At 48.3% G+C, this 26,405-nt stretch overlaps 1 protein-coding gene across 2 annotated transcripts in view; it reads left to right on the top strand.

Moving 5' to 3' along the window:
• The window catches only part of PPME1 (protein phosphatase methylesterase 1), a 252,123-nt gene that overhangs the window by 3,036 nt on the left and 222,682 nt on the right, over positions 1 to 26,405 (top strand). For both annotated transcript variants that reach the window (XM_053385106.1, XM_053385107.1), the window contains exons 2-11: positions 1,111 to 1,205; positions 1,578 to 1,669; positions 8,607 to 8,664; positions 10,103 to 10,154; positions 13,496 to 13,650; positions 14,859 to 14,949; positions 19,462 to 19,527; positions 22,113 to 22,242; positions 23,697 to 23,826; positions 24,833 to 24,877. In XM_053385106.1, coding sequence (XP_053241081.1) covers positions 1,111 to 1,205; positions 1,578 to 1,669; positions 8,607 to 8,664; positions 10,103 to 10,154; positions 13,496 to 13,650; positions 14,859 to 14,949; positions 19,462 to 19,527; positions 22,113 to 22,242; positions 23,697 to 23,826; positions 24,833 to 24,877 — 914 coding nt within the window. The remainder of the gene's footprint in view (positions 1 to 1,110; positions 1,206 to 1,577; positions 1,670 to 8,606; positions 8,665 to 10,102; positions 10,155 to 13,495; positions 13,651 to 14,858; positions 14,950 to 19,461; positions 19,528 to 22,112; positions 22,243 to 23,696; positions 23,827 to 24,832; positions 24,878 to 26,405) is intronic.

The raw sequence follows: 26,405 nt of genomic DNA, 5'->3' as shown, positions 1-26,405 counted from the left end.
CTCGCTCTAGAGGCCGGGAGCCGGCGCTGTCCGAAGACACTTCCGGGTCACGTGGCCAGCGTGACGAAGCTGCACTGGTGAGCCTGCACCAGCGCCGCACACGGAAATGCCGTTTACCTTCCCGCTAGATAAGTGGCCCCTATTTATCTACTTGCACTTAGGGGTGCTTTCGAACTGCTAGGTGGGCAGGAGCTGGGACCGAACGGCGGGAGCTCACCCCGCTGCGGGGATTTGAACCGCCGACCTTATGATCAGCAAGTCCTAGGCACTGAGGTTTTACCCACAGCGCCACCCGCGTCCCATTTTAGTAATCTCATAGAACACCTTCTTTGTATGGAATGTGTTTGGCCTTCTCAGCCCCTGATGCATCCCTCCAGCAGGGGAGGAGGCTCTTGTGTTCGAATCCTGCTTGCAGGTTTCCCACAGGCATCCGGTTGGCCGCTGTGAGAACAGGATGCTGGACTAGATTGGCCATTGGTCAGATCCAGCATGTTGTTCTTATTTACCCACAACTCCCATCAAGCTAAGTCAGCATGGATAGCAGCCAGGGATGATGGGAGTTGTAGTCTGGCAACATCTGGAAGGCTGCAGGTTGCTGGATGTAGATCAGGCATAGGCACCTTCTTCCCTCCAGGTGTTTTGGGACTACAACTCCCATGATCCCTAGCTAACAGGACCAGTGGTCAGGGGTGATGGGAATTGTAGTCCCTAAACATCTGGAGGGCCGAGGTTGCCTATGCCTGATGTAGATCTTAGTCTTCCTTATATTCAGTCCCAGGATGATTGTAAAATGTCTGTGTGCCAGCCTGTGATATTACTTCTGTTGCCTGACTCCACCATCCAGCATTAGAGATTTCTAAAGCTTTCTTTGGTAAATACATGAAATGTTGAGTTGCTGGCAAAAGATGTGCAGTGATGGAGCCTGGATTATTTTGTGGTACCCCAGGGGAATTCAATCTGTAATGAAAGGAACGGCTGTAACTTTCTTCTCCTTCTTTTAAATTGCAAGAACAAGGCTGTCGTTGCACATAAAGGGCCTTCCTGCACACAGCAAAATACTTCTTAAGCCACCCATTTGCAATATTTAAGCATCGTGTCTCTGTTTTCCAGGCCTGGAAGGAAGCGTGATTATTCTGCTGTCCCGTGGAGCCAGTACTTCGAGTCCATGGAGGATGTTGTGGTTGAGAGCGACTCTGGCAAGGATATATCCTTTTCCCCCTCCTTTGTTAAAAAAAAATCCTGATTTATAGGGTCCTCTGTTGCGCACGTAGCCATAAGGCCACCTGCTTAGAAGCTGCCACCCTCCACGCAGTGTGGCTCCCGGCAGATGGCCTTGGGCGGTGATGTTTGCAAAATGTTTCCCTGATTGAGCTCGCTTTGGGTGGCACTGAACCGATTCAGCGCTGCCAAAGGACGGTGCCAAAGTCTTCTGGGCGTAACAAAATAAAATAATGTCCTGTTGACTGAGTGACGATGTGTTCTTGGGAGGCACAGACGATGTTGCAGCTTGCATCTTAACTCAGAGGTCTTTCTCTTTTTATTTTGAGAAGGTTACCATGTCCTTAACTGTTCATACACTTTTCGAATTTACAAGAGTGGGTCCGAGGGTCCCGTCTTACTCCTTCTACACGGCGGAGGCCATTCTGCCCTCTCCTGGGCTGTGTTTACCGTAAGTGAACAGCTGATTGCACGTCTTTTCCTGTGGTCAATATTTCGTTGTTTACGGAGCCCCTTCTGCTTGCGAGGCGCCTTTACAGAAAAAACCCGGAAAGCGTCCTTCGGGATGAAAATCCATCTTGCGGCTTGATGGCCGCAAGCAAATGCGTTGTGGCTTTCCAGCATAATAGCTGCCTTGTTTTTAAAGGCTACGACGGAGAGCAGGGCAGCTGCTGTGAATGTAGAAGCATCTCCAGTGAGAAGGAGATCTGGTTGCAGGGCTGGCAATAGGACTTGAAGAGAAAACCATACATCCTAAAGACACCACAGTCTCCGCTGACCTTTATTCCAAGGAGGCAAGATTGTTGAATCCCCTGGAATCTTCACACTCTGAGATTGTGTTGGTGTGTAACATTATACAGAGACACACACATGCACCCCTCTCCGTCCAGGCAAGCATAGAGGCATTATTGCTCTTCCAGGAGCCTTCCAGTCAGTCAGGAACACAGAATCCCACCCTTTTAACTCTGCGCTGCATGAAACAGACTTTTCTTCAGTTTGTCCTGCATCTTCCAATATTTAGCTTTGTAGTGAGGGGCATATTTTTTTCTGACTAAGCACCGGGAAGAACTTTGTGACGGCAAGAGCCATTTGGCAGTGGAACAGGCTCCCTCGGAAGGCGGCAGGTCTAATAATAATAATAATAATAATAATAATAATAATAATAATAATATATTTTTAAACTTAACCCCCCCAATCTGGCTGGGTTTCTCCAGCCTCTCTGGGCGGCCTCCAACAGAAGGCCAAAAATGCGCTAAAACATCAGCCATCAAAAGCTTCCCAAAATGTCATATATTTGAATAGAATTTATCACGGGACCTGGCCAGACTCACAAACCGTACTAAACAAATCAGAAGCACAATAAAATTAAGTTTAAATTAACAATATAACTATAAACAATACAATTAAGGCAGCAGTTAAAATATCATATAGTTGTTAAAATGTCATATAGTTGTTTATTTCTTTGACATCTGACGGGAGGGTGTTCCACAGGGCGGGTGCCACCACCGAGAAGGCTCTCTGCCTGGTTCCCTGTAACTTGGCTTCTCACAATGAGGGAACCGCCAGAAGGCCCTTGGAGCCGGACCTCCGTGTCCGGGCTGAACAATGGGGGAGGAGACGCTCCTTCAAGTATACTGGGCCGAGGCTGTTTAGGGCTTTAAAGGTCAGCACCAACACTTTGAATTGTGCTCAGAAACGTACTGGGAGCCAATGTAGGTCTTTCAAGACCGGTGTTATGTGGTCTCAGCGGCTGCTCCCAGTCCCGAGTGTAGCTGCCGCATTCTGGATTAGTTGTCGTTTCCGGGGCACCTTCAAAGATAGACCCATGTAGAGCACATTGCAGTAGTCCAGGTGAGAGATAACAGAGGTTTGGTGGTCACCTTTCAGGGATTCTTAAGGTGTGATTCCTGCATTGCAGGGGGTTGGACTAGATGACCCTAGTGACCCCTTCTTCCAACTCTCCAATTCTGTAAGCTGCTGCTGCTGCCAGTTAAGCTATCCCTGTTTTTCCCCCTAACCTAGTGTCCTCATTTGTTTTTTGACTACAACTCCCATCAGCCCCAGCCAGAAGGGTCCCAGGTCAGGGTACATGGACCAATGGTCTCACTCTCCCCTGTATCTCCTAGTAGAGCTAGGAGAGACTTGTCCTAAACCCTGGACAGCTGCTGCCAGCCAGGGAAGACAATACAGCTCTCAATGGAACAATGACCTGACTTGGTTGCAGGCGGCTTCCTGTTTGCTTGGACCACTGATGGAAGCAGAACCTTAGAATGAAACTAATGGACTATGCAAAACTTGATAAATTAACAGGAAAGATCTGAAACTGACGGGACCATAAGTTCACCGAGGACTGGAGTAAATTTGTAGATTATTTGAAAAGTATATGTGATGAACAAACAACGTTTGTTGCTTTGCAGGAAGCTCTGTGAAGAATTAATATTAGAAATATTGTAAAAAAGGGAGGGGGGAGGTTATTATTATAAGGCAATATAAAATTAGGAAATGCGCAAAAAAGAATCAAAACGGAGGATTGTCAGAAGAGCTGAGGGAAGTCTAAAAAGAATGTATTTGTGAGAAAGTATGTGTTATGTTCCTATAATTTGGTACTGTAAAATTAATAAAAATGTTTTTAAAAAGAAAGAAAGAAAGCAGAACATTGCATGGGAAATCCGATTCAGCATGGCTCTTCCTTAAGGCAGCAACCCTGGGTCCACTTTACCTGGGTAGCAAGCCGCATTGCCCTGCACGAGATTTTCTTCTGAGCAGACATGCCTAGGTTTTTGCCGCTACCGACTTGCAGAAATTCCCTCAACCAGCTCCTCTTTGTCCTTCCTTGGATTCCTGCAGCACAATAAATTAAAATAAGGGGAACCTGGATCCTTCCAGGGGCCGTTGAACTCCAACTCCCATCAGCCCCAGGCAACATGGCCTGTGGGATGATGGGAGTTGGAGTCCAGCTACGTCCAGAGGGCCACAGTCTCCCCATCCCTGGCTTAAAAGTTGGAGGGCATAATGGCTTCTGCAATTGCAGGCATCCCTTGTCTCCTTGGCTCTTGGGAGCCTTTTCAACAGGCATTCTCCGCCGCTGCCGGGTGCGCCTGGTTTTTTGCCACCCAGTCGATTTTCCTGGAACAAAAGGCCTATTTTTAAAACCCGCCTTGGAGCCTCAATGCCGCTTAATCACTGCAATTCCAAAAATATGTTATTTAGGTGGCAGGAACAAATCATGAAGCGTCATCGTCTTTGCAGCAGGGCTCTTATTTTTCATAAGTTTGCCTGGTGCAAATCCCACCCCACCCCTTATTTTGGGAAAGACGAGCTTTTTCCCTATTTCCACCCTTCCGGCTGAGAATTCACACATCTCCCCACCCAGTGCAAAGGAAACTCTGATCCTGCACACAAAAGGAGGCAATCGCTGTACTAGGTTCAGGTCTAAGGAGGAGCTGGCATGCAGATGGTTGTCTTCAGTAAATGCCAAGAGTTGAAAGTTACAGAATTGTAGGGTTAGAAGGGACTTCTAGAGTCATCTAGTCAAACCCCCTTCAATGCAGGAATCTCAGCTAGATCATACATGGCAGATGGCCCTCCAACCTCTGCTTAGAAACCTCCAAGAAGAGACGAGTCCGCTGTCAAACAGCTCCTACCCCCAGAAAGATCTTCCTCCTGTTTAGTTGTTTGGATTTGTAAGCAGTCAGGAAAGAAGGAGGGGCAGTTTTTGGATCAGCCCAAACCATCCTCTTGACCTGATCTCCACTGGATCACTCACCCAGTAGATCACGATCCCCTTATTTCTGCCTGCATCTCTAATAGTTGGACCATGGGTAGGCAAACTAAGGCCCAGTCGCCTTCTGAATCCGGCCCGCGGACGGTCCGGGAATCAGCATGTTTTTACATGAGTAGAATGTGTCCTTTTATTTAAATTCATCTCTGGGTTATTTGTGGGGCTTGCCTGGTGTTTTTACATGAGTAGAATGTGTGCTTTTATTTAAAATGGGTTATTTCTGGGGCATAGGAATTTGTTCATATTTCCCCCCCCCAAAAAAAAAATATAGTCCAGGCCCCCCACAAGGACTGAGGGACGGTGGACCGGCCCCCTGCTGAAAAAGTTTGCTGACCCCTGACATTTTCTTGTGCCTACTTGTTTCCAAAATCTGTTAAATTTGTTGGCGTTTTCTTATGAATATTTAACACAATGTAATTGCATAGAAAGGTTTTTTTTAAAAAATAGTGAAGCAGTAAAGGTAAAGGGACCCCTGACCATTAGGTCCAGTCGTGGCCGACTCGGGGGTTGCAGCGCTCATCTCGCTTTACTGGCCGAGGGAGCCGGCGTACAGCTTCCGGGTCATGTAGCCAGCATGACTAAGCCACTCCTGGCGAACCAGAGCAGCGCACGGAAACGCCGTTTACCTTCCTGCCAGAGCGGCACCTATTTATCTACTTGCACTTTTGACGTGCTTTCAAACTGCTAGGTTGGCAGGAGCAGGGACCGAGCAATGGGCGCTCACTCTGTCGTGGGGATTTGAACCGCCGACCTTCTGATTGGCAATCCCTAGGCTCTGTGGTTTAACCCACAGCGCCACCCGGCAGTTAAAACCTGCAGAATAAATTATTCCAAACAGGAGGGGACATGCATCGCAGGGGGTTGCACAATTCTACAATTCTATGACTCCTATGTTTACTTTTCATGAGTTTAGCTTGGGTCTGCAGAATTCGTTTTCCCCCTTCTCTGGGGATGTGGGTCACCTTGTCCCGATTTCAGCCTTTTCTTCTTTAAGTGGGTCGCCTTGTCCCCGTTGCACAGCCCCCCTTCCACTACTTAAAAGACCGGAGGCCCTCCGAGAGACTTGGCCTTCTCCCAATCCCACTGTTTCCCCACTCTCTCTCCCAACCCACTTAGCTTCATTCATATTCCTGGTGGGGCCTCCTTGCTACTTTACGCTGCTCCAAGCTGCCTGCCCTCTTTGTCCGAGGCCACCCCTGGCTAGTCAATGGGACCAGAGTGCTTCCTCTGGCTGGCAGCCCTTTCCCTTCCCAGGGGGCAGGTGAAGCACTTGCGCATGGCTTTACAAACTAGGCACATCGCAAACTGACAGATGCCGCCGTTACAAGAAAAAACTGCTCCTTTTCCCTTATGGGGTACCCAAGAGTCCTTAAGTAGGTTCTCCATCGGTAAGAGAAAATAACGCAGGCCAACCAGAGAATATTGAGATGCCTAGTAAGCCTGATCTTTATTCAACTCTTACAACAGGGTCCCCACTCTCCACACACAGGAGGGAAGAGGAACCCAGAACCATGGTGCACAAGCCCTTATATAGACTTTTGAAATTGACACCCTGTAGCTCAAGACCTGGGGCGCAGGTGGTGCTGTGGGTTAAACCACTGAGCCTCTTGGCCTTGCTGATCAGAAGGCCAGCGGTTCGAATCCCCATGACGGAGTGAACTCCCGTTGCTCGGTCCCTGCTCCTGCCAACCTAGCAGTTCAAAAGCACGTCAAAGTGCAAGTAGATAAATAGGTACCGTTCCGGCGGAAATGTAAACGGCATTTCCGTGCGCTGCTCTGGTTCGCCAGAAGCGGCTTAGTCATGCTGGCCACATGACCCGGAAGCTGTACACCGGCTCCCTCGGCCAATAAAGCGAGATGAGCGGCGCAACCCCAAAGTCGGTCACAACTGGACCTAACAGTCAGGGTTCCCTTTACCTTTCCCTTAGCTCCCCAAAAAAACATTATACGTACATCACAGAAGGAGGCTGGTCTACAGCAGAAAACCTGTCTGCCAGGATACATGATAAAGGTCACTGATTGCTTTTACCTGGGCAGCCTGGGCATTCTTTTGTGGTGGTAAAAACTCAGTTCCTAAATCCAAGTCACAAGCTCACCCTATTCGTACACAGATACGCCCTTAAGACAGGATTTGTGAGCAAAGAGACAATGGGGAGGTTTTCCCATTTCCTTCCTCCTTGCAGAGAAACGTTTGAGGTCTATTTGGGAGAGTCAAAATTGTTTCAGGACTGTTTTCCCGTCCTGTTTCAGACATGTGGTTTATATACTTATGTATGTGTTTGCTTGGTACATTTATGAACATTTATTTTATATCTTAGACCAGGCATCCCCAAACTCAGCCCTCCAGATGTTTGGGGACTACAGTTCCCATCATCCCTGACCACTGGTCCTGTTAGCTAGGGATGATGGGAGTTGTAGTCCCAAAACAGCTGGAGGGCTGAGTTTGGGGGTGCCTGTCTTAGACCTTATAATTCTCATAACACCACATAGTATACGTTCCTCGCTTGCAAGGAAACGATCCTCTGGAACTCCCTGCCCATTGATATTAAGCATGCCTTCGCTATGCTGTTTACAGCACCTTCCCAAAAATATATTATTGTTCAGGCAAGTTTCCCTGGCATGTAATTTTGACAAGTGCTTCAACATGTATCATAGAATTGTAGAGTTGGAAGGGACCCCACGGTTCTAGACCAACCCCCTGCAATGCAGGCATATGTGTGTGTACTTTTACTTACATTTTCACTTTTTAAGGTCGGCTTAATGCCTGATCTTTTTATAATCATTATTTTGAGTGGATAGTTCATATTGTTCTATATATAAATTAAATTAAAATTTCTGTTTTTCAATCTAAAATATTCATTTAAGCGACCTTAAAATTTCAATACTTCCCTTCCTCTCTTTCCATGGTTCATTTTGCATAACACAAATCCCTGCATATTTTATATAAAGCATTCAGTATTCCATTATTAAATCCATCAAAACTTATTTACACTGTTGAATTTATGTTAATGCTGCCAGCGTTTTCAAGCGTACACAATTCCCCCCAATATATTCAATAAACGTTTTCCAGTATTCTCTAAACCAGCCTTTCTCAACCTTGGGTCCCACAGGTTCTTGAACTACAGTTCCCATCATCGCTGACCACAGGCCATGCTGGCTAGGAATGATGGGAGTTGTAGTCCAACAACACTTGGGAACCCAAGGTTGAGAAAGGCTGCTCTAAATGTATGTTCTTCTTGTTCTCTTATTCTGCATGTTAGGTCTGCAAGCTACGCATATTCCATCAGTTTAAGTTGCCATTCTTCTTTGGTTGGGATCTCGCTCATTTTACATTTTGGGGCTAACAAAACACAGGTCACGGTAGTGGCATACATTAATATCCTTTTTTGACACCTGGGAATTTCCACATGAATTATCCTCAAAAGAAAGGACTCTGGGTTTTTTTGGAAAAGTGCTTTTAAACATTCCCCCCCCCAATTCATTATAATTCCCCCCCCCCAATAGTTTATATTGTACTTTTGTAAACGCCTTACAGGTATTGGTGATTAAGCCTTACATAAGCCCTGTTAAATAAAATGGATAAATGATATCTTTTCCTTCCTTGCAGTCTGCCATCATCAGCCGTGTCCAGTGCCGGATCGTGGCTTTGGATTTGAGAGGACATGGTAAGGAATCCTTTCAGAAATAAAAGGCGACTCTTTTTTTTTGGTACTGCTGTGGGTTTTTCTCTCCACAGCCAACCACCCTCTCTACTCCCTGACCTTAAATATAAATGGCAGTTCTTTCCAAAGGATTCATTAAAAGATTATATCGAGCCATCTAGCCCCACCTAGTGTGGTTAAATTATTTTATTCCAAAAACGTTTTACTCTGCTGTTCACGCAAAAGGCTCTTGTGATTGCCAAGACACAGGAAGTCTTTTTTTTTTTTTGCCGGGCCTCCGGCAGAGTGTGATTGAAAGCCCTAACCGGCTAGTAAAATGACAGAGACTAGACCAAAATTCTAGCGAAAAGCAAGGCAGCTAGTTAAGCCTGATCTTTATTAAAAGCTGTTGCAACAGGGTGCTCCCCCACACGCAGGAGAGAGGAGGTGGGCCCAGAACAGAGGTGGGCCCGACCTTACGTAGACATTTTAAATTGCCCGCCCTGGAGTCTAAGACCACCCCCAGATACATCATACCTACATCACAGAAAAGGCTGTCTACAACAGAAATCTGAGTGCACTGTTTTTACCTTGTCTGCCAGGTTACCTGTTAATGGTCACTTGACTGGATTACCTGGGCAGCCTGGCCATTCTTTTGTAACGATAATATTAATTCCTGAGCCAGGTCACAGGCTCACCCTATTCACACCTTAAATGTGCCCTTAAGGCAAGATTTGTGAGAATAGAGACAATGGGGAGGTTTCTGCATTTCCTTTTCCTTCGATTTTGTAGAGACATATTTGAGGTGACTGAAAGAGTCAAAATGGCTTTAGGACTTTTCCTATGGGTTTCAGAAATGTGGCTTATATATTTATGTTCGTGTTTGCTTGGTACATTTATTATATATCTAAGACCTTAAAATTCTTATAACAGGGCTCCTCTTTTAAATTGTTTTTAATTTCTGTCTGTGTTGTTTTAAATGAGACCACCTTGCGAGCCCTGGAAGACCACCCTGCCTTGCTGGCGCTTTCCCATCTAGCCTGGGAGTGCGGACTGACTCCAGCTACAAAAGCTGAGGCTGTCGAACAGATTCTTGGGCTGGTGTATATGTTCAGGGGAGGTTGAGAGAGCTTGTTGCTGTTATTGATATTATTGTTGTATCTTAAGTTTTAGATCTTATGATTTATGTGGAAATTGTTTTCATTTGGTTGTGTACTTTTTGATGTGCTTTATTTATTGTTTACGACTTTGGTAGTGTTTGCAATTATGTAAATCTTGTCATGTTGTAAGCCGCCTTGAGCATAGTTTCAATTATGGAAATGCGGTATACAAATGAAATGATGATAATGATGAATTTCAGGAACCAAAATGTCATATTGAGAGTCAGAGGCTTTGTTAGAATAAAGCAGCATATGAATTTTGTCAAACGGATCAAGTAAAAGAAATCCGCTTTCCTTTGCAGGTGAGACGAAAGTTAGGAACCCAGAAGATCTCTCTGCGGAGACGATGTCCAAGTAGGTTGTTCCGTAATCTAACCTTGTTGTGCTTGGTTTTCTTAGCCGTATAAACACAACCCATTCCGAGGTGCCCTTGATTTTGACGAGGACTTAAGAATGAAGTTGGAAGACCTGAGACTGGCCCTTAAGCATCTGTCAAAGCGATGAAACTCTCCATGCTAAAAAGTGGCCAGGCTGTGGGCATTTGGCTGTCTGCCTAGCACAGGGGTCAGCAAACTTTTTTTGGAGGGGACCGGTCCACTGTCCCCCAGACCTTGTGGCGGGCCGGACTACGCACATGGGGGAGGGGGCTTCCCTCCCCTCCCCCTGCCTACCTATGGTGCTGGTGGCGCAAGGGTGGGCTGGCTGGCTCTGGAGAGGTGCTGCGCTGCACTCTGCCAACCACGGCTCTTGTGCCTGCCCTTGCTTTCGGGCCGCTCGTCCCTCCACCGCTGCCGCCAGCCTCTGCCGTTCACAAGGGCAGGCATAGGAGCCGCGGTTGGTGCAGTACAGCGCCTCTCCGGAGCCAGCCAGCCAGCCAGCTCTGCCAACCTCGGCTCCTGTGCCTGCCCTTGCGAGCGGCAGAGGCTGGCGGCGGAGGGATGAGCGGCCCCAAAGTGCTGGCTGGCTCCAGAGAGGGGCTGCCCCAAATGGCGCTCAGCCAGCTCAGCCCAGCCCCCTTTATCCTCTACGCAGGGCGGGGAGAAGCCAGGAGGAGAGAGGGAGAAGGTGCCACGGTGCGTGGGGGGGGGGGAATGGCGGCGCAGGGGGGGAAATTAATGAAAATTAACAAACAGAATTCACACGATCCATGGACCATCCTGCAGGCCGGATCCTGGGGGCAGTTGGGCCAGATCTGGCCTGCGGCCCATAGTTTGCCGACCCCTGGCCTAGCAGTTTGAAAGCACACCTGTGCAAGTAGATAAATAGGTACCACTGTGGCGGGATGGTAAACGGCGTTTCCGCGGGCTCTGGTTTCCGTCACGGTGTCCCGTTGCGCCAGAAGCGGTTTAGTCCTGCTGGCCACATGACTCGGAAAGCTGTCTGTGGACAAACGCCGGCTCCCTCGGCCCGAAAGCAAGATGAGAGCCGCAACCCCATAGTCGCCTTGGGCTGGACTTAATCGTCCAGGGGCCCTTTACCTTACCTGGTCCTCAGCTGTAGCCCAACCGTTCTTGGGCCAGGCTCTTTGAAATTCAGTCATCTATCCACCCTGCAAATTTATTTTCTTGAGTCTCCAGATAGCTGCCTTCCGAAGGTGACAGAGTCCTTCACGCTGGCAGGGACATTTGCCTCCTTGCAGGGCGGCCATCTGTGAAACCACCAACAGCCACTTGCTCTGTTTTGGTCTAAAAGCAGCAGCTCTGCCCAACACAGCAGTTTGCGACGTTTGTGCGTCGGCACCAGGGTCTTGGAGAGTTCCCTCCCCAAAGACTTTCCCCCGATAACGGCCTGGAGCGAGAGATTTTGACAGACGGCTGTTGCTAACTTGCTTAAAAAAAAGTAAAATAAAAATCTAGCCTACCTTTCGTCCGAGCATCTTTCTGGACGAAATCAAGGCGTCTGTTTTCTAAGGGCAAAGTGGGTTTTGTGTAAGAGATACAAGTGCAGTATCTTAAATCCAACTCCAGGTTTATAGGGAGACAATGGTGCTTTTGCCAACTTTCCCCAAAAATCGGAACGGGGGAGGATGTTTGCACTTATCTAGTATTTTCTGATTTACAGGCAACTCCCCATATGCACAAGGGGTTGTGTTCCAGGCAACTCCCCATATGCGTTCCATGTCATTGCACATTTTCTGGGAAATCGGAAATCCATTACAAAAAGCCTGCAGACACCCCATTTGGCCTTTTGTTGTGTTGTTTCAGTGTCGTCTTTATGACGTTTCTGGGTCACTTCTGGGTTCAGTGCTGTGCCTCGGTCCTGCCTAAAATGGGAGTTTTCTGTTCAGTGGTACCTTGGTTCTCAAACTGTTCTGGACGTCCGTTCCAAAACCAAAGTGCGAAGAGATCGCCTTCCAACTGTTCACGGGTGTCGAGCTCCTGAGGAACGGGAGGGAAAGTTGCTGTGGTCCCTCTTCTCCCTCGGAAGCCTAGGTGCTCAGGGACGTTTAGCACCCCAGGACAGAAAATGTGGGTGCCCTCGCTTGCCTCTCCTATGTCTCCGCCATAGTATTATACGGTGCAGGCTTTGGAAAATGACCGTCGTTTTTGGGTGACGATAAACAGGCCCTCGCTTCTGCCTCCTTGGAAGCAGCCAAACGAAAACGAATTACAGTGGTACCTTGGTTCTCAGTCATAATCCGTTGCGGAAGTCCGTTCCAAAACTAAAGTGTTCCAAAACCAAGGCGCGCTTCCCCATAGAAAGTAATGCAAAATGAATTAATCCGTTCCGGACTTTTAAAAACAATGCCTAAAACAGCAATTTAACATGGATTTTACTATCTAACGAGACCATTGATCTATAAAATGAAAGCAATAATCAATGCACTGTACTATGAAATAAATAAGACAGTATTGTAGATGATAAAAATTAAAAGTATTTTGTTTTCTTACCTGCACTGATGATAGTCATTGGATGGGGGGCTTTTATCCATTTCTGCAGTCAGTAGTTGAACTGGGTTCCACACAGTCATAAAAACAAATTAGCCTGAAAAAACATCAAAAACAAAAACGCAAAATAAATAGCAAAAAGAAAAGCGCCAAACTTAAGCCGTTCTGGAAGTCTGTTTGACTTTTGAAATGTTCGAAAACCAAAAACTTCTGATTGGTGCAGGCGCCCCGGAAACAATCGCCGACAGCCGCATCGGATGTTCGGCTTCTGAAAAACGTTTGAAAACCAGAACACTTCCGGGTTTTCGGTGTTTGGGAACCAAGGCATTTGAGAACCAAGGGACCATTGTATTTGTGTGGCCGATATGGGAATCGAACCCACAACCTTGGCATTGCCAGTGCCTTGCTGCAACCAGCTGAGCTGAAACAGTGGCTCCCAGCTTTTTCTTCAAGGAGCTCAATGTGCATGCATGGTTCTTTGCCCTCGCACTGGAAGATAGGGGGCTAACTTATGCAAAAGCAAACCGTTGGCCAATCTAGTTCTGTGTGTCCAACACTGACTGGCAGCAGCTCCCCAGAGTTTCAGACACCGCGAGACACGAAGGATTATACCTTCTGGGGCTTGAGTAGGAGACTCTTAATCTCGGGGTTGCGGGTTCGAGCACCGCCTTGGGCAAAAGATCCCTGCATTGCAGCGGGTTGGACTAGATGACCCTTGGGGTCCCTTCCGGTTCGACAGTTCTGTGATTCCAAGTATTGTCCTGTGTGCAAGGAAGGAGCAACCAGCTTGTGCCTTTCTATTTGCAGGGACGTCGGGAGCGTGGTGGAAGCCATGTACGGGGACCTCGCCCCACCCATCATGCTGATTGGCCACAGCATGGGCGGGGCTATCGCCGTGCACACAGCAGCGTCCAACCTGGTGCCCAGTTTGCTGGGCCTCTGCATGATTGACGTAGTGGAAGGTAAGAGTCGGCGTCACTTGGTGCTTGTTCCCTCGGTTCCTTTCCTCTTTTTCAGCCATGTTTCCCTCCCCTTATGGTCTTGATTTATTGGCTATTTTCAATTGCATTTTAACCTGTATTTTAATATTGTTCCCCCCCCTTTTCCCCCTATTATGTTTTTACTGTGATTTTATTGGTGTCAGCCGCCCTGAGCCCGGCTCTGGCTGGGGAGGGCGGGGTATAAATAAAATTTATTATTAATATTATTATTAGTCTCGCTGCGGGACATACTAGGCCAGCATTTGCCTCTATATAGGCCAGCCTTCTGGGAAAACACCAGCCGCCACCATTTGTCTTTTCTTTCCATTAAAGCAAACCTCCAGGCATGCCCATAGCAGTTTTCCCCTTTCTTTTTGTGTTTTGTTTTTTTATTCAGTTTTCTATTTGACAATTTAAAATAGTCGTAAAGCAACCTTCAGATGTCGTTGACTTCCCTTCTTCTCTTTCCATGGTTCAGTTTGCATATCGTAAACCCCTGCATATTTTACGTACACCGGGCACATCCAACTCTCTTGAGACTACGATCTGCGCCCAGTATAATAAAACTGGCAGTGATCTACCCATTGTCGAACTTTTTTTGGGGGAGAATTGCCCATAGTTGTCAAGCTTTTTTAAGGGGGGAGTAGTGCACCCAGAATTGTTCAGCTTTTGGGGGGTTAAGAACTTTGCTTCAGGATGAGAACAGAAATCGTGCAGCGGCAACGGGAGGCCCCATTAGCTAAAGTGGTGCTTCAGGTTAAGAACAGTTTCAGGTTAAGAACGGACCTCCGGAACGAATTAAGTACTTAACCCGAGGTACCACCATACATCCATCAAAACTTGTTTACACTGTTGAATTTATCTTAATGCCAGCGTTTCCAAGTGCACACAGTTAGGTCTGCAAAGCTGCACGTATTCCATTGGCTTAAGTTGTCATTCTTCTTTAGTTGGGAGCTCGGCAGTTTTTCTTTTTAAATCATGGGGTCTAGAAACTTAAAAAAAAAAAAGCAAGTAAGTTTCTAGACCACACGATTCAAAAAGAAAAAACTGCTATGGGGGTATAAGGATAGGAGGAGTATGAATGGGCACCCTTGATTTCATCCCAGTCACAGTTATGTAGGTTTGGATATCATCTCCTCTGTAAAACACTGGTTTACTTCATGCCAGGTTCCCCCCTTTCTTGTTCATAGGCACAGCCATGGATGCCCTCAACAGCATGCAGAATTTCCTTCGGAGTCGCCCAAAGACATTCAAATCTCTGGAGAATGCCATCGAATGGAGGTAAAGGGGAAACTTTGGGTGTCGTACGCAGCCCATTGCAAAGGGAGCCCATTTACAGTCTTCTCTACTAGGAAAGCGATTCATTCTCTCTCTCTCTATTTTTAAATTAAATTTCCTATTTTACAATTTCAAGTAAGCATTTTACAAACTTTAAAATATCCAGTGACTTCCCTTCTTCTCTTTCCATGGTTCATTTTACATATCATACACCCCTGAGTATTTTACTGGTAAAGCGTAAAGGGACCCCTGACCATTAGGTCCAGTCGTGGCCGACTCTGGGGTTGCAGCGCTCATCTCGCTTTATTGGCCGAGGGAGCTGGCATACAGCTTCTGGGTCATGTGGCCAGCATGACTAAGCCGCTTCTGGCAAACCAGAGCAGAGGACGGAAACGCCGTTTACCTTCCCGCCGGAGCGATACCTATTTATCTACTTGCACTTTGACGTGCTTTCGAACTGCTAGGTTGGCAGGAGCAGGGACCGAGCAACGGGCGCTCACCCCGTCATGGGGATTCGAACCACCAACCTTCTGATCGGCAAGCCCAAGATGGTCAGTGGTTTAACCCACAGCGCCACCCGCATCCCTGAGTATTTTACCATAAGCATTCAAATCAGTTTTCCACTTTTACATCCATCAAAAATGAATTTATCTTAATGCTGCTGGCGTTTTCAGCTGCATACAAGTATTTTCCAGATATTCAATAAATGTTTTCCAGTCTTCTTTAAACGTATGTTTTTGTTCTCTAATTCTGTATGTTAAGTTTGCAAGTTGTGCATATTCTGTCAACTATAGCTGCCCATTCTTGAGTTGGGACCTCGCTCATTTTCCATTTTAGGGCTAACAAAACACGGGCCGCAGTTGTTGCACACATACCGTATTTTTCGCACTATAGGACGCACCGGTCCATAGGACGCACCTAGATTTGGAGGGGGGGAAATAAAGGGGAAAAATTTTATTTCCCCCCTCAGGCGCGGGGCTGGGGCGGGGGAAGCCCGAGCTTCCCGCTCCCCCAGAACGGGACCCAGAGCCATGCCGAAGCTGCGCGCAGCTTCGGCATCGCTCTGGGAGCTTGTGGGGCTGGGGGAGGAGGAAGCCCTCCGCCAGCCTCCAAACCATGTCAGGAGACAGCGGGATGGCGTGCTGCGCCTCTCCCACTGTCCCCCGAATTTGCGGGGCTGGCGACGGGGAGGAGCAGGCTTCTCCCGCCAGCCTTCTAACCGAGTCGGGGGACAGCGGGAAAGGTGCGCTGCGCCTCTCCCGCTGTCCCCCGAGTTTGCGGGGCTGGCGACGGGGAGGAGCAGGCTTCTCCCCCCGCCAGCCTTATAACCAAGTCGGGGGACAGCGGGATGGCGGCGTTCCGCCTCCCCGCTGTCCCCTGAGCTTGTGGGGCTGGCGGTGGGGCTCTCCTGAAGCCTGGAGAGCGAGAGGGGTCGGTGCGCACCGACCCCTCTCGCTCTCCAGGCTTCAGCGAAAGCCTGCATTCGCACCATAGGACGCACACACATTTCTCCTTCATTTTTGGAGGGGAAAAAGTGCGTCCTATAGTGCGAAAAATACGGTAAATAACCTTTTCTGATGCTTGGGAATTTCAATCTGGGTTATCCCAAACAAAAAGGACTTTGTTTTTTTGGGGGAAAGTAATTTTAAACGTTTTTTTCAGTTCATTATAAATAATTTCCCAATACCCTTTTACCTTTTTACATGGCCACCACATGTGGAAGAACGTTCCCTCTACCTCTTTACACTTCCAACACTAATCTGATTCTGTTTTATAAATCATAGCCAACCTACTCGGAGTTAAGTACCATCTATGAATCATTTTCAAATACGGTATTTTTTGCCTTATAGGACGCACTTTCCCCCCTCCAAAAATGAAGGGGAGATGTGTGTGCGTCCTATGGGGCGGATGCAGGCTTTCGCTGAAGCCTGGAGAGCGAGAGGCGTCGGTGCGCACCGACCCCTCTCGGTCTCCAGGCAGCTATCCGCAAGCCTCGCGCGCAGCAGCCTGCAGCCCGAAGCACGGGGCGAGCTGCGGAGCCCGCCCCGTGCTTCGGGCAGATGTCCGCAAGCTTCGCGCACCCTGCAGGAGGTGCCGCCGGGCGCGCGAGGCTTGGGGCTGCAGCCTGCAGCCTGAAGCACGGGGCGAGCTGCTGAGCCCGCCCCGTGCTTCGGGCAGATGTCGGCAAGCCTCGCACGCCCTGCAGGAGGTCCCGCCAGGTGCACGAGGCTTGGGGCGGCAGCCTGCAGCCCAAAGCACGGGGCGAGCTGCTGAGCCCGCCCCGTGCTTCGGGCAGATGTCGGCAAGCCTCGCGCGGCCTGCAGGAGGTCCCGCCAGGTGCACGAGGCTTGGGGCGGCAGCCTGCAGCCCGAAGCACGGGGCGAGCTGCGGAGCCTGCCCCGTGCTTCGGGCAGATGTCGGCAAGCCTCGCGTGCCCTGCAGGAGGTCCCGCCAGGTGCACGAGGCTTGGGGCGGCAGCCTGCAGCCCAAAGCACGGGGCGAGCTGCGGAGCCTGCCCCGTGCTTCGGGCAGATGTCGGCAAGCCTCGCGCGCCCTGCAGGAGGTCCCGCCAGGTGCACGAGGCTTGGGGCGGCAGCCTGCATCCCAAAGCACGGGGCGAGCTGCGGAGCCTGCCCCGTGCTTCGGGCAGATGTCGGCAAGCCTCGCGTGCCCTGCAGGAGGTCCCGCCAGGTGCACGAGGCTTGGGGCGGCAGCCTGCAGCCCAAAGCACGGGGCGAGCTGCGGAGCCCGCCCCGTGCTTCGGGCAGATGTCGGCAAGCCTCGCGCGCCCTGCAGGAGGTCCCGCCAGGCGCACGAGGCTTGGGGCGGCAGCCTGCATCCCAAAGCACGGGGCGAGCTGCGGAGCCTGCCCCGTGCTTCGGGCAGATGTCGGCAAGCCTTGTGCGCCGGGCTCGCAAGGCTTGCGGGCAGCAGCCTGTTCTGGGGGATGGGGTCGGGGGAAGCTCGGGCTTCCCCCGCGCCAGCCCTGCGCCTGGGGGGGAAATAATTTTTTTTCTTTATTTCCCGCCCCCCCCCAAAAAAAACTAGGTGCGTCCTATGGGGCGGTGCGTCCTATGGGGCAAAAAATACGGTAGTTCTCTTTCATTGAATAGCAGGCTGTAAATTTCTGGTTGCTTTTCCTGAGTTTCTCCCAGAGGTTTAGATCTACGGTATATTATGACCTATATCTATCGCCCATTGTGTCACTGAAGCTTTAACAAGCTTTGTTTCCCATTCCAATAAAAGATTACACATTTTAGACAAAAGTTTATCCTGATTTTGCAGGAGTTCTTTTTCAAATTGTGAACGTTGGTCCGAAAATCCATTCTTTCTATTTAATTTAAACATACTGTGTAACTTGTGATACTGCAAAAATCCGTAACTTGGCTCCTTAGGTTTTCTATTGGTTTTATTTTGGGGTACCCCCTCTGTAAAATCTAGCCGTTCCCTGTAGGGGAAGTGATTCTTTCCTTGCTGAGCTCTGCTAAAAAGCAGCAGGCAGTAACCAGGGTGGATTTGATTTAAATCAAATCGATTTAAATCACTTGTCAGAAGACTTGATTTAAATACTATTTTTTTTACAGAAAGACTCATTCTTGCTGGTATAATCTTAATATTTACAACCAGATGAAGGTTTCGTTTTTGGAATAATAAATTTCCATAGTCGTTTTTACAGTTATATCAGAAATTATTGATTTGGTTATACTCTTAGAAATACACTGACAGATAATTATGAAATTATTGTGAGGTTTAATAAGTTAACTGTTTATATTTGAACAGCTTTTCTGCTGTACTTTATTGGAAGGAGAAAAATAACCATTTCCTTAATAACACTTGAAACAATTTATTGAACTAAAACACGGTTGTCAAACACAAGGCCCGCGGGCCGAATCCGGCCCGCCAGACCTCGTCATGTGGCCCATGTAGCCGCCGCTGGCCGCCAGCCTTCACCTTTTATTCTCGCTTTTTTTTTTGACACAAGAAAGCCGCCTCTTCAGCGCATGCGTGGCAGCCTACAAGCTAGAGAACGTCTGCCCTCTAGCGGCACCGGCCGTTCTACACAGGAAACCTCCACTTTACATGCATTCAGGAAACCTCCACTTGTTTTTACAGATACAACCGGCCCTTTGAGGGTGACCAAACTGCTGATGCGGCCCCCAATGAATTTGAGTTTGACACCCCTGAACTAAAACAATAACATTATAGCATACGTATCCATGTTTGTTAAATGATGTGGTTGAATTTTTATTTAAAAACAAACTAACCTTAGACTGAGTTTTAACGCACATGAAAAACTTAAAACAAATCCTTATTTCCTGAAGAATAGCATTTGGACTATAATGTAACTTAAATAGAAAACGATCTCTAGAAAGATTTCCCCTCCGAACGCATTTTATTTTTAAAATCCAATTTAAATCCAAAAAAAATTAAATTAAAAATAAATAAATTGATATTTATCCACCCTGGCAGTAACTAACCCCCATCTAATGGCTGTTTTCTTTTCTCTTTCTCTAGCGTAAAGAGCGGTCAGATACGGAATCTTGAATCTGCCAAGGTTTCTATGGTTGGCCAAGTCAAACAGTAAGTCGTGCCTTCTTCAGTTGCCTTTTAGCGTCTCTTTCCGCCCCGTTTTCGTACATGGATGTGTGAAATGGTGGTGGGAGCTTCTCATCATGGCTGTGACATTCCCGCAGGAGCCGATCTTCTGGGGTTTGGATTGCAACTTAACAGTGTGTGTGCTCTCCCCAAAATCCCTCTGAGGAACCCCAGTCAGGTAGTTTAGATTTTTATTTTCTTTTGGGGGGGGGGTCCTGTAGATAATCAAAGGCAGCATAGGGTTATCAGGCACAGCAGAAGGAGCAAAAGGAATTATGCGGGCATTATTTTTGAAAGGCACAACCAAAAAATACTTTAACAATACATAGAATTCTGACTCGGAACTTGCCTCCCCTTTGCTGGACAGCCGGGCGCTGTGACTTTTTCTGAAGCGTAGTAGGAATACAGTGGTGCCTCGCAAGACGAAATTAATTCGTTCCGCAAGTTTTTTCTTCTTGCGAGTTTTTCGTCTTGCGAAGCACGGTTTCCCATAGGAATGCATTGAAAATCAATCAATGCGTTCCTATGGAAACCGCCTTCAGACCAGGTCTGTCCCCCGACCTCTTCTGAAGGCTGGGGGGGGGGGGAACAAGGGCTTTTCTTCCCACCGCCAGCCTTCAGAAGGCTGTTCTGAAGGCTGGCGGTGGGAAGAAAAGCCCTTCTCCCCACCTCCCGCCCCGCAAGCTCCGGGGACAGGAGGGCTTTGCTGCCGACCCCCAGCATTTTAAAAGCCCCCGGGACAGCGGAGGTCTTCTGAAGGCTGGCGGTGGGCGAAAGTCTTTGCTCCCGACGGCCAGCATTTTAAAAGCGGTCCAGGATAGCGGGAAAGCGCTTCCCTGCTATCCCGGACCGCTTTTAAAATGCTGGCGGTGGGGAGCAAAGCCTTTCGGCCCCCGCCGGCCTTCCTGGACCTCTTCTGAAGGCCGGAGGGGGGCGAAAGGCTTTGCTCCCCACCGCCAGCATTTAAAAGAGGTCCCCGGAGATTTCCCTACGGGCTTTCTTCTTGCGAAGCAAGCCCATAGGGAAATTCGTCTTGCGGAACGACTCAAAAACGGAAAACTCTTTCGTCTTGCGAGTTTTTCGTTTTGCGAGGCGTTCGTCTTGCGAGGCACCACTGTATTGGGGGAGTGGGGCTTGAAAGCCATGTTTTGAGTGGGACCACATTGCAGTCTTCCAAATCTGAACCTTTATCTTTAAATATTGTATTTTTCACTCTGTAAGACGCACCAGACCATAAGACGCACCTAGTTTTTGGAAGAGGAAAACAAGAAAAAAAATATTCTGAATCCCAGCAGCCAGAACAGCAAGAGGGATTGCTACGCAGTGAAAGCAGCGATCCCTCTTCCTGTTCTGGCTTCTGGGATAGCTGTGCAGCCTGCATTTGCTCCATAAGACGCACACACATTTCCCCTTACTCTTTAGGAGAGGAAAAGTGAGTCTTATAGAGCAAAAAATATGGTACTTCCATGCCACTTAATCCCTGTTACCCCATTCTGGGAGAAATTTTCCTTGGGGGTTCAAGTACAGAGGCTCACATCCCTTATCCAGTTGGTCAGGCTTTATTCAGTAATGCTTTATAGGACAAAGACCTAAGAATCTGTAAGATCTTTGTGTTACGATGCCCTCTACATAGGAAAAATATACATATTCTGAGCTGTTCTAGCTAACTCTTCATCCAACCACAGTCCTCAAAATTCAACTTTACTCAACTGATTTATTTTTGCTGTACAGTTGTAGCTTGGAAGTTGGAATCCATTCGACTTCCAAGGTACGACTGTACAGCAAAAATAAAGCAGTCCGTTCAACTTCCAAAACGTTCAGAAACCAAAGCGCAGTTTCGGATTGGCTGCAGGAAGCTCCTGCAGCCAATCAGAAGCCCCGTCGGATGTTCGGCTTCCAAAAGAATGTTCGAAAACCGGAACACTCACAAATCAGTGCGGGAGCTGATTTGTTCGGGAGCCAAGGAGTTTGAAATCCAAGGTACGACTGTGTTTGTTAGAACCCTTCCTGTACCTTATCTGGAGTTGTTTTTCACTCTAGCATTCTGCTGTTAGGTTCCCCGCTCAACTGGCTTTTACCAGTTTTGTGGTCAGACTGCAGTCTTGCGTCCGTGACACTGGCCTCGCGGACAATAATAATAATAATAATAAAATTTATTTATACCCCGCCCTCCCCAGCCAAGGCCGGGCTCAGGGCGGCTAACAACCAATAATAAAAACAAGTTGAATGAATACAACTTAAAAACAAGATTAGAATACAACATTAAAACATTAAAACACAGCCTCATCACAGGAGGAGAAAGGAAAAAAGAAAGAGGGGGAGGGAATCAATGAGTTTTACAGAAATCCCACATCCTTGACCGTGGAAGGAAGCAATGCATTCTGCCCCTGGGATTCTGGAAACCAAAACTAAAAATTCTGGGAGCTACATCGGATGCAATAACTTCAGTTTCCTATTTAACACGCTGGTATTTCTTGCCCTCCCGTTAAGGCCAAGGTGGAGCGTTTCAAATTGACTTGGGGGTCTTGTTGTCCAGGTCTCCATCACTCCTTGTTGTTCCTTTGAACCAGGTGCGAAGGTGCTGCCAGCCCCGGGGGTCCCAAAACCATCGTGGAGGGGATCATAGAGGAGGAGGAAGAGGAGGAGGAAGACGAAAACGGAGAATCCGTGAACAAAAGGAAGAAGGATGACGATGCAGAGGTGAGGAAGGCATCTTGTCAGGATTGGGAGAATAACCGCAGACCTCTGGCTGTTGTTGGGCTGTCAGGCAGGGGTGATGGGGTCGGAGTATAGCAACATCTAGAGAATCACAGATTTTCCCCATCCCTGACCCACAGGCTGCCTCTTCTCTCTTTCCCCACGACCTCTGAATTCTTCTTCAGCAGCCTAATACAGTCATACCTCATGTTATGTTTGCTTCAGGTTGCACATTTTCAGGTTGCGTCCTGCGGCGACCCGGAAGTACCGGAAAGGGTTACTTCCAGGTTTCGCCGCATGCGCAGACACACAAAATGACGTCACGGGCATGCGCAGAAGCGGCGAATTATGACCCGCACAGACGCAGGTTGCATTCTCTTCAGGTTGCGAATGGGCCTCCGGAACGTATCCCGTTCGCAACCAGAGGTACCGCTGTAATAATAATAAATAATAATAATCTATTTATACCCTATTTATCTATTTATACTATTTATAATCTGTTTATACCCTGCCCATCGGGCTTGGTTTCCCCAGCCACTCTGGGTGGCTACCAACAGAATATTAAAAACACGATAAAACATCAAACGTTAAAAATGTCCCTAAACAGGGCTGCCTTCACATGTCTCCTAAAAGTCAGATAGTTGTTTATTTCCTTGACATCTGATGGGAGGGTGTTCCACAGGGCGGGCGCCACCACCGAGAAGGCCCTCTGCCTGGTTCCCTGTAACCTCACTTCTCGTGGGGAGGGAACGTCCAGAAGGCCCTTGGAGCTGGACCTCAGTGTCTGGGCTGAACGATGGGGGTGGAGACGCTGCTTCAGGTATACTGGGCATAAGCCATTGTATAGGTTCAAATCCCCACGACGGGGTGAGCTCCCGTTGCTCTGTCTCAGCTTCTGCCAACCTAGCAGTTCGAAAGCACACCTGTTCAACTAGATGAATAGGTACCGCTGCGGCGGGAAGGTGAATGGCATTTCTGTGCGCTCTGGTTTCCGTCATGGTGTCCCGTTGCACCAGAAACAGTTTAGTCCTGCTGGCCACACAACCTGGAAAGCTGTCTGTGGACACACGCTGGCTTCCTCGGCCTGAAAGCGAGATGAGCGCCACAACCCCATAGTCTCCTTTGACTGGACTTAACCGTCCAGGGGTCCTTTACCTTTTACCCTTTATAGGTCAACACCAACACTTTGAATTGTGTTCGGAATAATATTAACAGCAATCTCCCCTCCTCTTACGCTTCCATGGATCCAGGTTGGGATACAACAGGGCTGGGGCAAACATTGTGGCCTTCTGGCACTTCCGGACTCTATCTCCCATCAGCCTTGCCCCAACGGTCAGGGATGATGGGAGTTGTAGTCCTCCGGGATCTGGAGGACTGCAACCCAATGCTCGCAGTTTGCGTTTCCGGTGTTTTAAAGCGGACATCTTCTGTCTCCCTTATCCCACCCCGAAATAAAGACCAAGAAGGATGTGGCCTACACATGGCGGATTGAGCTGGCGAAAACGGAAACGTACTGGGATGGCTGGTTCCGGGGTCTCTCGAACCTCTTCCTCAACTGCTCAGTTCCCAAGCTGCTGCTTTTGGCCGGTAGGTGTATTTCTGGCTTCGCTTTCTTCTGCAAGCCCCACAAAGACACTCCGCCCCCCAGTTCCTTGTGGAGAGTCTCCTTGTCACTGCTCACAGGTCAGATTGCCCTGGCTTAGTCTGCCCTGTGAGGGAGGAAGGGGTGTTTTTTACAGGTAGCATTCTGCAGCCACGTACTGAGGCGTTCCCAAAGCAAAGGAAGGAATGTTAAAGGAAGAACTTTAACACAGCGTTTGTAAGAACCAATCAGATTTCCTCTGAGCATTTCAAAAAATCCCCACGTGGGGACAAAGTCAGATCAGAGGAACCCTCTTACCTACAAAGAACTATGTATTATTTGAGCATGCATACATGTTGTTGTTTAGTCATTTAGTCGTGTCCGACTCTTCGTGACCCCATGGACCAGAGCACGCCAGGCACTATATTTATTTAGCCTAAACGTGCATACATGTTTAGGCTAAATAAACAGGAACCAAGGAGGAATGCATTTAGCAAACCCCGGAGGTAATAAACCCACAGTAACGACAGGCATTTTACCACCTCCATGTGAACTCTGTTCCTGGCCCTAAGTTCTACCTAAAGATTAGCAAAAGCTACATCAAAGCTACCTCCATCAAAGATGCCTCCTTATTTTTATATACCCAGGATGCCGGGTAAGCAACTGGTCTGTGATAGTATGCATTACTGTCAGGCATAGAGAAAATGGGGCAGAGATGCAGAGGTTTGTGGGATTGATCAGAAATCATGTCAATGACCCAAACCCAGTCAAAGCAATGCTTTCACCGCAGACACAATGGCTTGCTTCATTTTTCATAATTCCTCATAGCAATCCCACATGACCACTACAAACAGCAATTCCAGCAAGTTCTGGATTATGCTTCACTCCTTCTCTTCTCCTCCACCCCCCTTTGCGGGATTTCCAGCAGGGCAAAATAACTTGATTTTTTTATTTTAAAAAAACCTTCTCGTCCTTTTCTCTTTTTCCCCATGCCCTGGGATCGTTTTTTAGGTGTCGACAGACTGGATAAAGATCTAACCATTGGCCAGATGCAAGGTAAATATGCTGACATCCTGGACTCTGATTGGTTTTCAAGAGGATCACGGGGATTGTCTTTCGAGGGATCTAACAGGAGGCAGGGACAGTGGTAGCCGGTTCTGGATAATGTCATTCTAACAATGACCTCCGATAGATCGGCCCTTTGCTTGGGAATTAGAGGTCTTAAAGCTGGGAAGTGGGGACCAGGGTGTTGTCTGAACGCATGCTGTCGTTCCAAAGTGCTATTTTTTAATTGGGATTATTTTTTTTAATTGGGATTATTTAATTCGGATTATTTAAAGCAGACACGTCCAACTCCCAAGAGACTGCGATCTACTCCCAGTATAAAAGAACTGGCAGTGATCTACCCATTATTGAAGGATTGACCAGGGTTGTTGAGCTATTTTTGGGGAGCCAGCGTTGTTGAGTTTGTTTTTTCTTGTTTGTTTCTGGTGGGGATTTCTCAGGGGGTCCAAGATCAATCAGGATTTAATAAATATTATATTAAAACAAAAAAACAAAGATCGACCAGGGACATCCTGTGATAGGCCAGTAGATCACGATCAACCTGTTGGACATGCCTGGTTTAAAGGATCGAGACAAGTTCCGGATACGTTTGAAAGTGCATTTAATCCCAAAAACCTGGGAGGAAGCTGCACTGAAATTTCCGTCGGTTGTGGGTGGGCTTTGGCACTCCTCCTGGGTGCTTGGCTCCACCCAAAACGCAAATCCCCGTAACTTGCATGTAGACCGTTGCAGCATTTGGGTTTGCGGAGTTCAGGTGGCCTCGGGTGCAGAGTGAGACAAGCTCCTGAGGCCTGTCACGCAGAGATTCCTCAGCTAAGCAGCTGCTGCTGTTCCCCAGGTGTGCTGGAGGAAGCTATCCCATTGCTAGTGGCTGTGGCGATCACACAGGGTCCCCGGACATTTCACCGTCTATTGATCCCTGTGCCACCAATTTATTTCTCGCTACCACCACCCAGGGATGCGGGTGGCGCTGTGGGTTAAACCACAGAGCGTAGGACTTGCCGATCAGAAGGTCGGCGGTTCGAATCTCCGCGATGGGGTGTGCTCCCGTTGCTTGGTCCCTGCTCCTGCCAACCCGGCAGTTCGAAAGCATGAAGTGCAAGTAGATAAATAGGTATCGCTCCAGCGGGAAGGTAAACGGCGTTTCCATGCACTGCTCTGGTTCGCCAGAAGCAGCTTAGTCATGCTGGCCACATGACCTGGAAGCTGTCTGTGGACAAATGTCGGCTCCCTCAGCCAATAAAGCGAGATGAGCGCCACAACCCCAGAGTCGGTCATGACTGGTCAGGGGTCGCTATTACCACCACCCAGGCCCTACCTGGTACAATACTGAGTCCAGTCAGGGTATAAATTGGAACATAAACTTCTGTTTACTTATTGCAGTTTAACAAGCGTGTGGTATCATAAACGGTATCGGTGAATTACAATCATGGGTTGCCTATCCAGACCTATAACTTCCGCTACCTGCTCTCACTCACTAAACCACCTCTCAGATATTGACTTGTCTTCCTAGTTCCTA

This window comes from Podarcis raffonei, chromosome 4 (genome assembly GCF_027172205.1).
Source record: "Podarcis raffonei isolate rPodRaf1 chromosome 4, rPodRaf1.pri, whole genome shotgun sequence".
In the NCBI taxonomy this organism is placed as follows: Eukaryota; Metazoa; Chordata; class Lepidosauria; order Squamata; family Lacertidae; genus Podarcis; species Podarcis raffonei.
This window is presented reverse-complemented; position numbering and strand designations above follow the sequence as displayed.